The sequence below is a fragment of the Cyprinus carpio genome, chromosome A22 (genome assembly GCF_018340385.1).
Source record: "Cyprinus carpio isolate SPL01 chromosome A22, ASM1834038v1, whole genome shotgun sequence".
Lineage (NCBI taxonomy): Eukaryota > Metazoa > Chordata > Actinopteri > Cypriniformes > Cyprinidae > Cyprinus > Cyprinus carpio.
The window spans coordinates 2,486,726-2,502,506 of NC_056593.1; the positions used below are offsets into that span (position 1 = coordinate 2,486,726).

At 34.6% G+C, this 15,781-nt stretch overlaps 1 protein-coding gene across 1 annotated transcript; it reads left to right on the forward strand.

The window, feature by feature from the left end:
• Nucleotides 1–3,609: 3,609 nt before the first annotated feature.
• Nucleotides 3,610–9,433, forward strand: LOC122135036 (junctional adhesion molecule-like). The gene is made up of 6 exons (XM_042712488.1): nt 3,610–3,677; nt 4,190–4,525; nt 5,085–5,423; nt 7,969–7,998; nt 8,134–8,190; nt 9,095–9,433. The coding sequence occupies exons 2-5, from the start codon at nt 4,300–4,302 to the stop codon at nt 8,154–8,156; spliced, it is 618 nt and encodes a 205-aa protein (XP_042568422.1). The 5' UTR covers nt 3,610–3,677; nt 4,190–4,299; the 3' UTR covers nt 8,157–8,190; nt 9,095–9,433.
• Nucleotides 9,434–15,781: the final 6,348 nt, after the last annotated feature.

Sequence of the window (15,781 nt, forward strand, 5' to 3'; positions counted from 1 at the left end):
TTTCCCTTAAAATGATGCATTTTCTCAGTTTAAACATTTGATATGTCATCTATGTTGTATTCTGAATAAAATATTGAAATTTGAAACTTCCACATCATCGCATTTTGTTTTTATTCACAATTTGTACAGTGTCCCAACTTTTTTGGAATCGGGTTTGTAAATTATGGTAAAAAAAATATGACACAATATTTTTGAGTAGTTTTTAAGGCTTTTTTTTTTTTTAATGGAATCTACCTGAATAAACCATGTAAAATCTCCTAAATTAATTAATCACAATGAACACAATGAATTTAAAGGGGTCATATGATGTGATTTTGCAAGTTTTCATTTCTCTTTGAAGTGTTACAAGCTCTTGGTGAATAAAGAAGATCTCCTAAAGTTGCAAAGACTAAAGTCTCAAATCCAAAGAGATATTCTTTATAAAAGTTAAGACTCTGCCACGCCCCCCTGAAACGGCTCGATCTAACACGTCCCCACATGTCTACATCACGATGTGGGAAGATTTGCATAACGCTGCCCAAATGTTCACGCAAAGAAAGAAGGCATAACCTTTTATTCTCGTTGTAGTATTGTTGCCGCCGCCATGTCGTATAGACGCTGTGTGTTTCACTGTGAAAGCAAAACTACTTTGCTTGGCCTTCCAAAAGAAGACATGACTAGAAATCATGTTTATATCACGTTTATAATGAGATTTATGTCTATGTCTTGTCGCTTCTGCTGGACAGGGCATCACAATATGTTAAGAGGCATAACATTTCTGTCATTCGGCCAATCACGACGCACTGGATAGCTGGCCAATCACAGCACACCTCGCTTTTCAGAGCGACGAGCCTTGTAAAAATTGACGCGTTTCAGAAGGCGGGACATAGAGGATAAACAATATACAGTATGTGGAAAATAAAGTGTTTTTTAACCTTAAACCGCATAAACACATAAACACATTTCATTACACCAAATACACAAAATGTTATTTTTAGCAGCATCATATGACCGGGGTCATATGATGCTCTGTTCACTGAACAAGACTTAATGCCTTAAAGGGGCAGTCACACTAGACTTTGAACGTGCAAACTTTTTTCGGACGCCGCTGTGAATATGGGCAGGAGCAGGATATAATGGTTTCCTGGATTAATATGTGCTTGTACTGTGTCTTTTGCGACGGAGTTGAAAGTGTCTTATCATATTGTACTCTCTCTCTCTCTCTCTCTCTCTCTCGCTCTCTATATATAAAAATATACACACTAAGCAATAAAAAATTATAAAATGTGTCCGCATTCAAATATACCATCTGTTCCTGTTTCCATTGACACTGCGAACCATGCAGCTCTTTTTTTATTTTTTAAAATAGGAAGCTGCACTACGGCTAAAATTAGCGCTTCCTTAATTTTTGAATTTCTGTACAGAGAGGTCACGCAGTCACGTATCGATCTTCTACTGGTCCCACGTCTTCAAGTGATGCGAATTCGCAGGTCAGAGTTCACCAAACTTGAACTTTGGAAAGCAGCGAAATGCGAAATTTTTCGCATGAGCTTGCGTTTCCAGTCTGACACATTAGCATGCGTATGAATGGAAGTCAATGGAACGAAAAGTGCAGTGTGACCGCCCCTTTAGAAGAGGAATAGCCATAACCATAAACTTTACTCTTCTGCACAATGCAAACAAATGTCAAACATAACTTAACATTAAACATTAATAGATGTTTTCCCTTCACTCAAAAAAAAACAAAAAACAAAACATAAAATAGCACTTAATTTCAAAATCTACCCTCCATATCCAGCCATATGCAAAGCATGCTGGGAACTAACAGATACCTCTTAAATAAAACTGCAAAATTTAACTAATTCTCTTTAAATAAATAGGTAGCCTTCTTTTTTTTTTTTTTTTTTTGTTTAATCAGTTTTCTCAATTTAAGCCTCAAAACTGCTTAAGTTTCTTTTGAAAAACAAAAATTAGGAAATCTCTTGGTTTAATTAGTAAAAAAGTCCTCAATATTCTCTGTACAACACTAAACCACAATTTCTTTAATGAAATATACACACTATGAATGAAAATGACAAGACCCATGATTCAGTTTTTTGGTGTGGTAGTGGTCTGTTGTAATCTCCATGTGGTTCTGTTTTTAGTATTGCAGCTTGACTTGTAGTTATAGAAAATGCTCTAAACAAATGTGACATTTATTTTATTTCCTCATAGTTTTTTGCTATTGCACTGTATACATTCTGAATTATGAAAATTATAAAAAAAATTATTAATTATTAAAATCTTGAAAAAATCTTGCAGAAAATATAGTCTGTAGGAATCATCCTCAAATCAACATTCACATAATCTGTATGTTTCTATTACACATATGATCTGAAAATTATGGTTGTTTGTTAATGATAAAGTGAGATCTGAATATTCAACATTCACATAATGGATTGTAGAGTTAGACTGTAAAACAGTTTTTCACCATTTTTTGTGTTCAGTTTTTTTTTTTTTTTTGGGGCGGGACTGAAATCATGTCAGCGGCAGCTTTTCCGCGAGTGGGCGTGGTTTCAGCTCTGACAGAGGACACGCCCCCCAGCGTTCGAGAGCAGAGAAAACCGCTTATTTATTTATTTTTTCAAGATTTTGCTAACTTATTTTATTTACTTGGTGTTTTTACCATTCAAAATTTGCAGGGTGCTTAATAACACATTTTTTTCTGTGGTGTGACAAACTCATAACACATATTTAATATAGTTTTAACACAGACTTTAATCTTAAACTTTGTAAAACTACATCTTTATTTAAAATGTTTCCTTTTGTAATACTGGGATAATCACTGGGATGTATGCTAAAAGTGTACGTGGCGCTCCACATATCATCATACACAGAAAACACTTCTTCAGATAATCAAGTCACGCTGAAACTAAAGCTGCGTCAGTGTGTTTTATTAGGACTGGGAAACATGTGTTGGATTACTGCCCTAAAGAAAGATAAAAATCTGAGCAAATGGGTCTTTATTTACACATGTGCATCAATACTCTCGTTTTCTTCAAAGTAAAGGTTTATTTTAGTATTCTGAATGTTATTTTCTTAATGTCATTATTACTAATAAAATGATAGTTGGATGTTTTTGGATGTTCTTGTTCTTGAATAGGCGTTCTATAGGCAATATTTGCTGTGGCCATGTGGAAATTTAGAAATCACTCAGTGGCTTTGGGAAATTAAGAACACTCTAGTATCAACCTAAAAAAAAAAAAAAATAATAATGAAAATAATTTTGAAGTAGAATGTTGCTTTTCAAAAGTTAGCGGGTAAAATTTGTATATCTCACGAATCCGTAAAAAAAAAAAAAAAAACATAACTAACTATGCATCCATGAGAAAAAGTAAAGCGTTAAATTTTAGTTCAGACGTCAATTTTTTTTATTTTATTTTTACATTTAGCCGCAGATCGGAGGCTTTATACGCTGAGAGACTTGAAATGTCTAACATTTATTGATGTGTCATGTGTCAATGTTGACATGCAGCAGGTATAAAAATGAAACAAAAACAAACAAACAAAACCTTGGAACACCCGCAGACGGTCTCTATCAGAAACAGAGACACGATGGAGCAATTTGTGAAATCCAGATCATATTTTATTAAACTTACAACTGTACAGAGATACGAAGAGCACTTTCAGAATAGTTCTGTTTTTACTACTCTTCAGTGGTAAGAGCTTGATTCTAATCTGTTTGTTTTAACAATTTCGATTTCTCAAGAATATATATATATATATATATATATATATATATATATATATATATATATATATATATATATATATATATATATGTATACAGGTATATTATATAAGGTTTATATATATATATATATATATATTTATAAACCTTATATAATAAGCTAAATTATTTAAACTACATTTACGTTCACTTTCATTTTCGTTTTTTTTCAAAGTGACTTTGCTTTAGAGGTTGTTTCATTATGTTCTTGCTTTCTGGGCATATCGCAGTGCAGCAATGCTTTTATTTGTACCTCTTCGTGTCTGACCCACCGTGACAAAAATACTGTATATTTTCAAAACAATAAAGTAAAGATTTACAAAAAATAGAGCCTCGTTTCACAGTCCCTTGTGTTCTGTTTTTACTTAATAAACTTGTCTTTGTGAACTAATGCCTGACACACAGGACAGACTTTAAACCCGCTTGTGTTTGTGTCTCCAGATGTATATGGTGCTGAGAGACATAAAATCAAAGCAGTTTCAGTGAAAGAGGAAGAAAGTGTTGCTCTGCTTGGTGAAACTGAAATACAGATTGGAGATGAGTTACTGTGGATGTTTGGAAACGAGGGTGAACTCCTAGCCAAAATCAATACAAAGAACAAAATCTTTGAGATATATGACAGTGATGACGGGAGGTTTGAAGACAGACTGGAGCTGGATCATCAGAATGGATCTCTCATTATCAGAGACAGTAAAACCACAGACTCTGGATGTTATACAATGAAAATTATCAACAAAAGAGCAACTATATACAAGAGATTCTGTGTCACTGTCAGCGGTGAGTCAACATACTGAACATTTGTGTTAATATAGTTTATTCTGTGCATGGCTGATTTAAAAAGACTAAGACACTGGTTTAATTCTACTGTATTTAAATATAATTAGTTGGACTTTATTGTAATTTTGTAACCCACTGAGAAAGGACCTAAACACATTTTTTAGAATTATTATAGTGCACAAAGAATGCTGATTATGGACATAAATCTTATATAATAAGCTACACATTTACATACTGTAGTCACTTTCATTTTCGTTTTTAATTTTTTTTTAATTAAGCGTGAAAGTCCTGAAAATGTAGTTTCTTTAAATAATGTGGTTATTTATTTGATTAATGTTTTATTATCTACAAAAGATACTTTGATGATTTGAAGTCCCTCTTCTTTTCTGACCCACCATGACAAACATATTTTCAAAACAATAAATTAAAAGTTTTGCAAAAATAAGACCTGGTTTTGTTTTTGCTAAGTAAACTTAAAGATTATATTTGATGCTTGCTTTTGTGAACTAATGCCTGACAGGACTTAAACAGTTTTAAACCGGTTTGTGTTGGTGTCCAGATGCATTTGGTGCTGAGACAGATCAAACCAAAGCAATCTCAGTGAAAGAGGGAGAAGATGTTGCTCTGCGTACTGGAGAAACTGAAATACAGACAGAAGATGACATACTGTGGGTGTTCGGAGATATAGGCGATATCATAGCTGAAATCAATCTAAATGTCAAAATCTTTAAAACATATGACGGTGATGACGGGAGATTTAGAGACAGACTGGAGCTGGACAGATATACAGGATCTCTCATTATCAGAAACAGTAAAACCACAGACTCTGGAGTTTATACAGTGAAGATTATCAACAAAAGAGCAACTATATACAAGAGATTCTGTGTCACTGTCAGCGGTGAGTCAAAATAATGTTAAACACATTTTTGCCTGTGTAGTGCCAACAGCACACTAACACTGCTGAAACACTGAATTATTGAACATTAAAGATGTCACTTTTAGATTTGAGGTAAAGTAAAAATATCCTCATTATAGGGAATCCAACCTTTAAAAGGAGCAATGAAAAAAAGGAACCCCTAAATATTTTAAATATTAACCCATAGAAAAAAAATAAATAAAAAAATTCTGCTATGGTTGTGCAAAGCATTTGAATATTAAATTTGATTGCAGTTTATGGTTTTAGGTTTACTTTCATTTTAATAAAATTAAGTACACATTCAGGACTACTATGTCATTATTTCAGAAAAGTCATGTCTCCAGAAAATAGTGTGGAGAAACGTACTTAAAAAAAAAAAAAAAAAAGCTGCATTAAATGTTTAAAGCTGCAGTCTGTAACTTTTGGTTAATAAACAGAACTGCGTGCGTCTTGCGGAAGAATATTGTAGCCGGATCTACTTCCTCTGTTTATGTCTATGGCGAATCATGCAGGTACTGGGCTACTCCGCAGCGGTACCTACCCGAACCTATGGAAGCCCGTTTTCGCCACAGTTGAGAAAAATATGATTCTGTAAGTCATAATAACGAGAGACTTTCTCATAATTATGACTTAGTATCTCGTTATATTGAGAAACTTTCTCGTAATATTGGCTTAGTTTCTCATAAGAACAACTTAGTTTTTTCATAATTATGACTTAGTTTCTCATAATAATGACTTAGTATCTCATTATATTGAGAAAATTCCTCGTAATATTGACTTAGTTTTTTGTAATAATGAGAAACTTTCTCATAATAATGACTTAACATATCGTAATAATGAGAAACTTTCTCATAATAATGACTTAACATTTCATAATAATGAGAAAGTTTCTCGTAATAATGACTTAATCCACAAAAAAAAGACTTACTCGACGCATGCACAACACAAGAGTGACGGCACGCTAGCAACATCTGTTGATCAAAGCCATGCAAGAACACCGCAAACATTGCTTGTTCTGTAATCTAAAGTGTATAATGCTATAATCTGTCATTAGATAACGATTTCAGATCAATTATCTGTATGTAATTTTTTGTTAATTTGTAACACTGTTACTCTGCCAGATAGTTATGGCTTCAAACATTCCAGACTAATATTTCAGTTAAGAAATCCAGGCATTTCATGAAGAAATGAAAGCCATTACACATATAAACTTAATTTATAGATGTTTATTTCAATGATTTATTAGTTTTATTAGCTGTCTCTTTCATGCATCACATGCATACAATGATCATACAGTAAGCCATCTCATTTCAAAAGCACAAAGCATCGTTGTTCGTTATCACGGCAGGACAAACTCTTAACGTTAAACATGCTTAACCTGGCTTGAAGTACAAAGACAGATTGAACCAAATTTAGTACAGAAATTAATGAACATGCACAATGTATATACAGGCATTCAGGTGGACCCAAAATATGAATGCAACACAAAACAGCAACGCTTCTGCATTTTCTATAACGGTTTTCTAGGAAAGCGCTTAACGTGCCACTTTGGGTGTTGTGTTCAAATTCTGGGCTCTTATGCTTGCCTTTATGCATGATCAATAATATTTTATACTTTAAGCCACATTAAGCATTTTTTCACGTTCACATGTCCTGCAAGAAGCGGTGTGGGATGCTGAAGCATAGATATGTATCTTCATAAAATGTGTGTGATTTTTGTTGGAATATGTTCCTCTATATCTAAAGCCATGGACTATCATGCTTGCAGAGTAACTTGTTGGTAAGTGCTACAAATGAACAAAAGACTACATGCAGATAATCTATCTGAAAACGTTATTTAATGACAGATTATAGCATTACACTTTAGATTACAGAACAAGCAATGTTTGCGCTGTTCCTGCATGGCTTTGACCAACAGATGTCGCTAGTGTGCCGTCACTCTTGCGTTGCGCATGCGTCGATTAAGTCTTTTTTTTTTTTTTGTGGATTAAGCCATTATTGCGAGAAAGTTTCTCATTATTACGAGATGGTTTCTCATTATTATGAGAAAGTTTCTCATAATAATGACTTAACATCTCGTAATAATGAGAAACTTTCTTGTAATAATGACTTAGTTTTTTTCGTAATAATGAGAAAGTTTATCATTATTATGACTTAGAGAATAATATTTTTTTTCAACTGTGGCAGAAACGGGCTTCCATACGAACCAGTCTAAATAGTTTGAATATAAATACTTATTAATTAATATGTGTACCGTAGTGATTCAGGACAAGCCAAAAACACGTTTTGAAAAATGGATCCATGGTGTACTCGCTTATTATAGAAATTTAGCAAATTTTGAACACAATAAAGTTACGTACTGCCGTTTTAAGTACAATCAAGTTGTGTAAGTCAACTTAAATTATATTAAACTGATTTAAATAATAATAATAAGATTTTAATCTTGTAAAACTTGTATAGCTGAAAGTTGAAGTAATGTAAAATATGCTGTCATGACCTATGATCATATCTTTTTTTTTATATACAGAGAATCTGCTACATTATATGAAGATTATTGGTAAGCATGATAAACATCAAATCACAAAAACATTATTTCATAAAAGGCCACAGGAAAACTGATTTGTATTTGTCACTGTAATCTATATCTATTTCAGATCTATATATGTTCAGTTGTTTCACTTTTTCTTTTTAGTTTCGAACATCCTGCTTCTATGATGGATTGGATGCGTACTCAAGAGGTGTTTCTTCTGTAGGTGACCTACTACACATTAAAATATTAATTTATCTTGAGGCTAGTTTGTTCCAAGAAATTCCAAATAAATAAATTATAAATCTCAGAAAAGTTCATTCTGAGAAAACCTGGTTGATCATTTGTTCACAGATATCACTTTGTTATCGAATCCAGTGAAATTCTTATGTTAATGTGTTAATATATATATATATATATATATATATATATATATATATATATATATATATATATATATATATATATATATACACATTTAATTAATTTTTTTATTTTTTTAAATAACTATCCGTTTGAACAAACTTTAAAAAAATCTTTTCTAATTAGGTCTTGTTTTGCAAACTTTAATAACAGATTTGAGAAAAAAAAAAAAAAAAAAAAAAAAAAAACAGAAAGAGTTAAAGATATAGCACATTAAATGCAATCATTTTTTTTTTTTTGTAAAATTCAATATCAAGTAAATATAAATATAAATGCATCTGCTTTAATCAAATGTCAAAGATTTTAAAGTTTAACGTTTTCTGTTTAGTACTGATATTACAATCCAGAGAGCTCAGTATTGCTTGTGGTTGCTTGTAAAAATCCTGTTTTATTTCTTTAAAAAATAGTATTTATTTATTTTTGAACAGAAAATTTAATAATGTAACATTTTTGCATCCGAGAAACAAGTACACAGCCATATTTACGTCTTTGAACTTCTATATTTCCGGTATTTATTGCATCACTGTTGAAGAGTAATGAGCTGGTGAAGTGGATTTACTTATTGTAGAGTTAATTAAATTTATCATGTGCATTGTAATGTTTGAAGTGGATGCCATAAAAATAAATAAATAAATAAATAAAAAGAATTGGGGTCTTCTGTGGACATGCGGTAATTAATCTCTATTTTCTGTTTCTACCTCAGGATGCTTATCCCCAGGTAACTAGATATTATACAAGCTAGATCCGGCCTCTTATGAAGACATCAGATGATGCCAACTCTGAATCAATATGCAAAACTGACAAATTTGAATCATTATGACCACAACATGTAATCATTGCCTTAATCATGTTCATCATTTCTGCTTGAATACTGTCATGAACTAACTGCATGATTACATGCATCTACATGGAGATTATTTAGAGTCCCTCTGATAAAACTTTACTCTTAACTGTAATGGATAAACAAGAATCTTCTCTCAAGCTGCTTTGAAACTAAATGTATTGTGAAAAACTCTTTACAAATAAACGTGAATTGACTGAATCTCCCTCCATCACTCACACCTGAAGAACAGCGTTATTACTTTACTTTCTTCTAACCAAGAGACACATGATCAGAGACTACATGCAGTCTTGCAGAGGACTGACACTCAATATAATTCAATATGAACAATCTCTACCAACATTAGAGTCTATATTAGCTGTAGTTGATTATTACAGCTGCTATTCTGAGAATGAGAAACTGAGCAGATCACTCCTAATAACATGCTGATTCAGACTGAGCCACTGATGAAACACAGACACAAATCAGACTACAGAGATTTAAAGACGTTATCTTTACCTGTCAGAGGAGGAGTTTTCCTCCAGGAGGAGCTCGACATAATAACTGTAATAAAACATGCAGAAACTCTTGAAGCTCAGAGTGAATAAGAACTTTATTGATAAAGGCAAGCAAATACAGATGACAAATAGACTGCTTTTAGCAGCTGTAAAGGCAAGGCAAGGCATGTTTATTTATATAGCACATTTTGTACACAATGGTAATTCAAAGCTCTTTAAAGTTTTTAAGTAATTTAAAAACATCTAATTATTTCAATGTTTTTTTAGATGATAGTATGCTGATTTAGTTACTTCTTTGACAAGACTACTGAAACTAAGGTCTGTCTCCAGAATCACACCAAGATTCCTGACTTGATTTTTAGTTGTTTGACCCCTAGAGTCAAGGTATGCATTCACCTTGCATTCACCTCAATACATTGGCAGAGGGAGTCAATGGGGCTGTAGTCATTTGGAGATAAGGCTGGGTAAATCTGGATGTCATCAGCATAGCTGTGATAGGCAATTTGGTTCTTTCTCATTATTTGACTTAGTGGGAGCATATACAGGCTAAACAAGAGCGGTGCAAGAATTGAGCCTTGTGGGACTCCGCATGTCATGGACTTCCCTTAAGACTTATGCTCTCCTATACTCACATAATAACCTCTCCCTTCTAAGTATGATCTGAACCATTTGAGTACCATCCCAGAAAGCTTGACCCAGTTTTTCAGTCTCTGTAGAAGTGTTATGATCGACAGTGTCAAACGCAGCACTGAGATCTAGTAATACCAGCACTGATATTTTTCCAGAATCAGAATTTAAGCGAATAACATTTATTATCTTAATGAGCAATGTCTCTCTGCTGTGATACGCTCGGAAACCAGATTGAAAATTGTCCAGGTATCCATTTGAGTTAAAATATTTGTTCAGCTGATTAAAATCTACATTTTCTTTAATTTTGCCTATAAAAGGAAGATTTGATATCGGTCTATAATTGCTCAAAATGGTGTTATCAAGAATGCTCTTTTTCAGAAGGGGTTTAACAACTGCAGTTTTCAGGGAGTCTGGAAAAGTCCCAGAAAGAAGTGAGGCATTCACCACTTCTAAGAGATCTGGTTCTAAACGGTTTAGCACACTTTTGAAAAAAGTGTGTCAAGATAGCAGGTTGACGATTTTAAGTGCAGCACTATTTCTTCCAAAATTTTGCTATCAATTGCTTCAGAAATAGACATAGTATATTTTTGATATTGCTGCCGAATCTGTCTGACCTCTGCATAACTTGAGGATGTGCTAATCGCCTACCTGATATTAATGATCTTCTCAGAAAAGAAGGAAGCAAACTCATTGCATTTGCTGTCTGAGAGCATTTCACTGGGAATCTGACTTGGGGGTTTTGTCAGTCTCTCAACAGTAGCAAAAAGAGTGCGAGAGTTTAAAGAGTTTAAAAAAGAGAAAAAAGCGACGTGACACAGCCAAGTATGGTGACCCATACTCAGAATTCGTGCGCTGCATTTAACCCATCCAAAGTGAACACACACAGCACACAGCAGTGAACACACACCCGGAGCAGTGGGCAGCCATTTATGCTGCGGCGCCCAGGGAGCAGTTGGGGGTTCGGTGCCTTGCTCAAGGGCACCTCAGTCGTGGTATTGCCGGCCCAAGAGTCGAACCCACAACCTTAGGGTTAGAAGTCAAACTCTCTAACCACTAGGCCACAACTTCCCCCTGTTAAGTTACTATTTACAAGGTTTGAGAAGAACCTCTGTCTAGCTGTGGCTAGTTCCACATTGAAAGCACGAAGGCTGTCTTTATAGATGCTATAGTGAATTTCAAGTTTCATCTTTCGCCACATCCGCTTGGGTTTTCTGCATTGTCTTTTCATACTCTGTACTGCTGTTGATTTTCTCCAAGCTGATTTCTGTCTGTTTGTTTTCTTACTGACAGCAATATCATCAATAACATTCTTAACTTTTGAGTTAAAGGAATCAAGCAGAAGATCAAAAGAGTCTGCAGAAATGCTTGGTGTTAAAGATATAGCCTCCATAAATAGCACACTAGTTTTCGTTAATGCATCTCTTTCTGACAGAGACAGATCTAGATTCAGTGGTAGCAAAGATCAATATATCAAAGAAAATACAGAAGTGATCAGATAGTGCTACATCCTTAATAACAATGGATAAAATGTATAAACCCTTACGGATGAGTAAATCTAGGGTGTGTCCAGCTTTGTGTGTGGGTCCATGCACATGCTGAATCAGGTCAAAAGTGTTTAAAACAGTTTTGTTTTCTGCATTATCTATGTGAATATTAAAATCCCCTGTAATAGCAAAACAGTCAAACTCTGAGGAAATAATTGATAACATTTCTGTGACCTCTTCAACAAAGGCTGGAGAGTATTTTGGAGGCCTGTAAATAATGATAAACAGAATGTGTGGAGCGCCTTTCAACACAATTCCTAGATATTCAAAAGACAAGTATTGACCAAATGACACTTGCTTGCATTGATAGACATCTTTAAATAGAGCAGCTACACCTCCACCTCTCCTAACAGTCCTGCAGACACTCATGAAAGTAAAGTTAGGAGGGGCTGCTTCATTGAGGACTGTTGCACTGCAGCTGTCTTCTAGCAATGTTTCGTTTAGAAACATGAAATCCAGATTGTTTGTGGTTATTAAGTCATTGATTAGAAATTATTTATTTTTTAGTGAGCGAATGTTTAAACATGTTAACTTGATGGCAGTGCTTTGTGTCTTTACAGCAATCTTAGATTGATGCATAATAGGCCGCAGATTAGATGAGTTAGCCCTTCGGCTTGAGAAGGCCTTAGACTTTCTATCACGTAATAAAACAGAAATAGAGAAGGCTAGAGGCACACTGGGTTCCGGCTTGTTCTGTAAACATTTGTGAATGTTGCTGCTATTATAGCAGGAACCCGACACATATCACTGAGAGCTGCTATCAGTTGTTTTTGGTTCACCTACAGCAGATGGAGGGTTTTGGCCCTGACGTTGTGGCTGCAGTTGGAGACCTCTCACAGGAGCAGGGCCCACAGGCTTTGGTGGTTGGGGGGCCCGCTGTTTTTTAGTTGATATCTGGGGGCTTGCAGCAAAAGAGTGGGAGAGTTTGGTCCCAGCATCCCAGTAAAGAGAGATTTGTGTGACTTGTTATTGATTGTGACTCTCTGATTCACGCAACGTCTGAACTGTTAGAAGATTGTGACTGTTTAGTTAGATTTGTGTGTGTTGTTTTTGATCTTGGCTTACTGATTCGTGCGCCTTTTTTTAAGTGCAGTTGTGTGAACCTCTTTTTCTTGTGGTTTTATGTAGAGTGTTAATGGTCCATTTGAGAGATAGGTGGCAGTAATGCATTTATAAGTCTGCGATCCCCCATAAAGCAAGAAGAAGAAGAGGAGTGGTTCTTACAATTCAGACATTGCGTGAGGTAAAAAACGATAGAAATACCATTCACTTTCGATCGTTTTGTGTCTTTACACATCAATGTATTGTCACGAGCAGCAGGGTTTAATTTGGTTTTGTTTGTGTATGTTTTTTTTAGTTTTATTGTATGTTTTAGCTGTGATTCCCATCCACTTACATCATAAGAGTGATAGACTAGAACAGTTTGTGTTAAAAATCTCTGTTTGTGTTCTACTGAAGAAACAAAGTCACCTACATCTTGGGGTTAAGTGGATAAACATCACGTTTTCATGTTTGAGTGAACTATCCCTTTAAATCTGCGTCTGCTGAGCTGGAGTGGGACAGGCATGAAGACGATCAACAACAGAAGGATTATTATCAATTTACATGTGCATTCATAAAAATATGTGTGGGGGGGGGGGGTTTGGCATCACTCCTGCTCCGTCTGAAAATTTAATTGAAACAGAAACTCAAGTGAATCATTTGAACAGCAGCAGATCTTAAAGTGAATCATATCACAGGATGTGAAGAGGAGAAAGACGCGAGTCGCAGCAGATTCTCCAGATGATGAAGAACTTGTGTCAATCATTTCAATCACAGATAATAATATGAGGCGAATCATCATGCTTTCACGTGCGTAGTACATGGAAATACAGCACCGTGTCTTCAGCAGTGGGCTGATTTGGTTCTTGTAGCAGCCTGCAGGACTGTCATAATAACAATGCATTTTATTTGCAATGTGCTTTTTTAAAACCAATTATTTTGCAATTTTGCAACAATTAAAACAAAAACAACAAGAACAAAACAGTTAATTAAAAACAAATGCATCTTAACCAGCTTTTTAAAAAGAGTCCCAAAGTTGAAGCATTTCTGACGGCGGAAGGAAACGCATTCGCTTGGGGGCTTTAACTGAAGAAGCTCATTTCAGCGCCACTCACGTGTGCGAATGAAACATTGAAACTATATACCGATTTGTAAACCCCAAACGAAACATGAGAAATCGAGCCGAAATCTCATTTACCGTTTGTTAAACTTCACAAGACACAGATTGTTGTTGATTTTGATTTTTTAATTTTTATTGTTATTTTTTTATTTAGCTAGTTCTAGGCTTATAGCGCCATCTACTGTGCTGGAGTATTTTTTCTTTTATTGCTGAAATAAGATCACAACTTTACCTAACCCTAAATTTAGAATCGGGGTCCATGTACTTTTGCGTCCATTCATTTTTAGTTTTTTAACCCAGAAATGAAATACGGAAATTGTGGTTACATTACTTGGGCAACGACAATGACAATGATGATGTTTCACAAGTCACAAGAACGCAAGTACAGACAAGAATGCATATTGAGAAACAGCCAGTGTATTTCTGGAGGTTTGTGCTTCCTGTTTCAGTAGTGTAATTTCCTATTCAAGAGTCAAGATGTGTTTCCTCCTTTCTCCCAGTTCGTGATCTTGCTTAACCATTTGAGATTTGACAGCAGCCAGTTCTTGATATGCACCTTTTAAATGTTCTGTAGTGTTGCTATAACTGGACACAACTTCTAATTTCAAACTGCTGCAATCCACTGCCGTTGCCATTGGTTTGGTTTCCAAGGATGTCTGATATACCTTCTCTTGCAGAATATGCTCATGTGAAACTCTTTCTTCCAGTGTAGACTTCAGATCCTTCAAACCTCTAATGTGTGGCATTCCTGCTCCAGATATGTGATCTGCGTGTCTTCTTGTTTGGATTCAGCAAAGCAACACTCCAGCTGACCTTTGACCTCAAGAAGGGCAAAGTCTTGACACCCATTATTTGTAACATTGTCTTGGACTTTTGAGTCCTCCAGGGGACCTATAAAGAATAGAGAACATTAGAAACACTTAACAGATATGTTTTAATATTTTATATTTAAACTGCTTCAACATTTGAAAATTAGTTTGGTACAACCAGGCATTTAAAATGTATTGGTTCTGGCCTGGCAACAAAGCCAGTAATTAGTTTGATCTAAAATGCACTAGTCTTTACTTGCACATTGGGCAAAAAATAACTTTTCAATTTGATAGCATTCTGAAGATGAAAGAGGGGCATTTAATATATGTGTAATTACTCATCCTGAAAGCCTTGTGTTCATACTCAAGAAGCACCTTGTGTGTCTGGTATGCTTTAACACTATAATAACATTTCTGTTACTCTCTTTAAGTCAAGCATTTTATAGTGCTTTTAATTTTGTGCAGTGTTTGCCATGTGCAATATTCCCTCTAAGCTGCATGCTTGCCCGACCGCGCAGAAGAATAATATGTTGCGCACAGGACAGATGCAAAAAAAAAAAGAGTTATACAGGTCTGGTATAAAAATTATATTTTTAGTCCAGTGCCTGTATACAAGATCAGTATTGACCAAGTTCAGAGGCTGTCATATGTGGACCAACTTACTATGTTGTGTATTTTCATCAGTTTAAATATGAAAAATAACTTTCATATTGATTCAATGGATTTATTGCATTTTTGAAAAAAAAAAAGAAAAAAAAAGAATAATAACAAATCCTTGAAAATCAAAACCTGGATTTGAATTTTTAATGTTATTATAACCTAAAGATGCTATGTGAAAGTTTGAAACAGAAAAGTGTTTTTCATCTTTTCACTTGCTTGTTAAAGAAAAACACATTTACTCAAATTAA

Bases quoted from the DNA above. Each gene is read 5' to 3' on its own strand.
- LOC122135036 (XM_042712488.1), top strand. From the start codon at position 4,300: ATGTTTGGAAACGAGGGTGAACTCCTAGCCAAAATCAATACAAAGAAC. The intron at 4,526-5,084 runs GTGAGTCAACAT...GTTGGTGTCCAG, and splicing joins ATTCTGTGTCACTGTCAGCG to ATGCATTTGGTGCTGAGACA. The intron at 7,999-8,133 runs GTAAGCATGATA...TTTTCTTTTTAG, and splicing joins ACATTATATGAAGATTATTG to TTTCGAACATCCTGCTTCTA.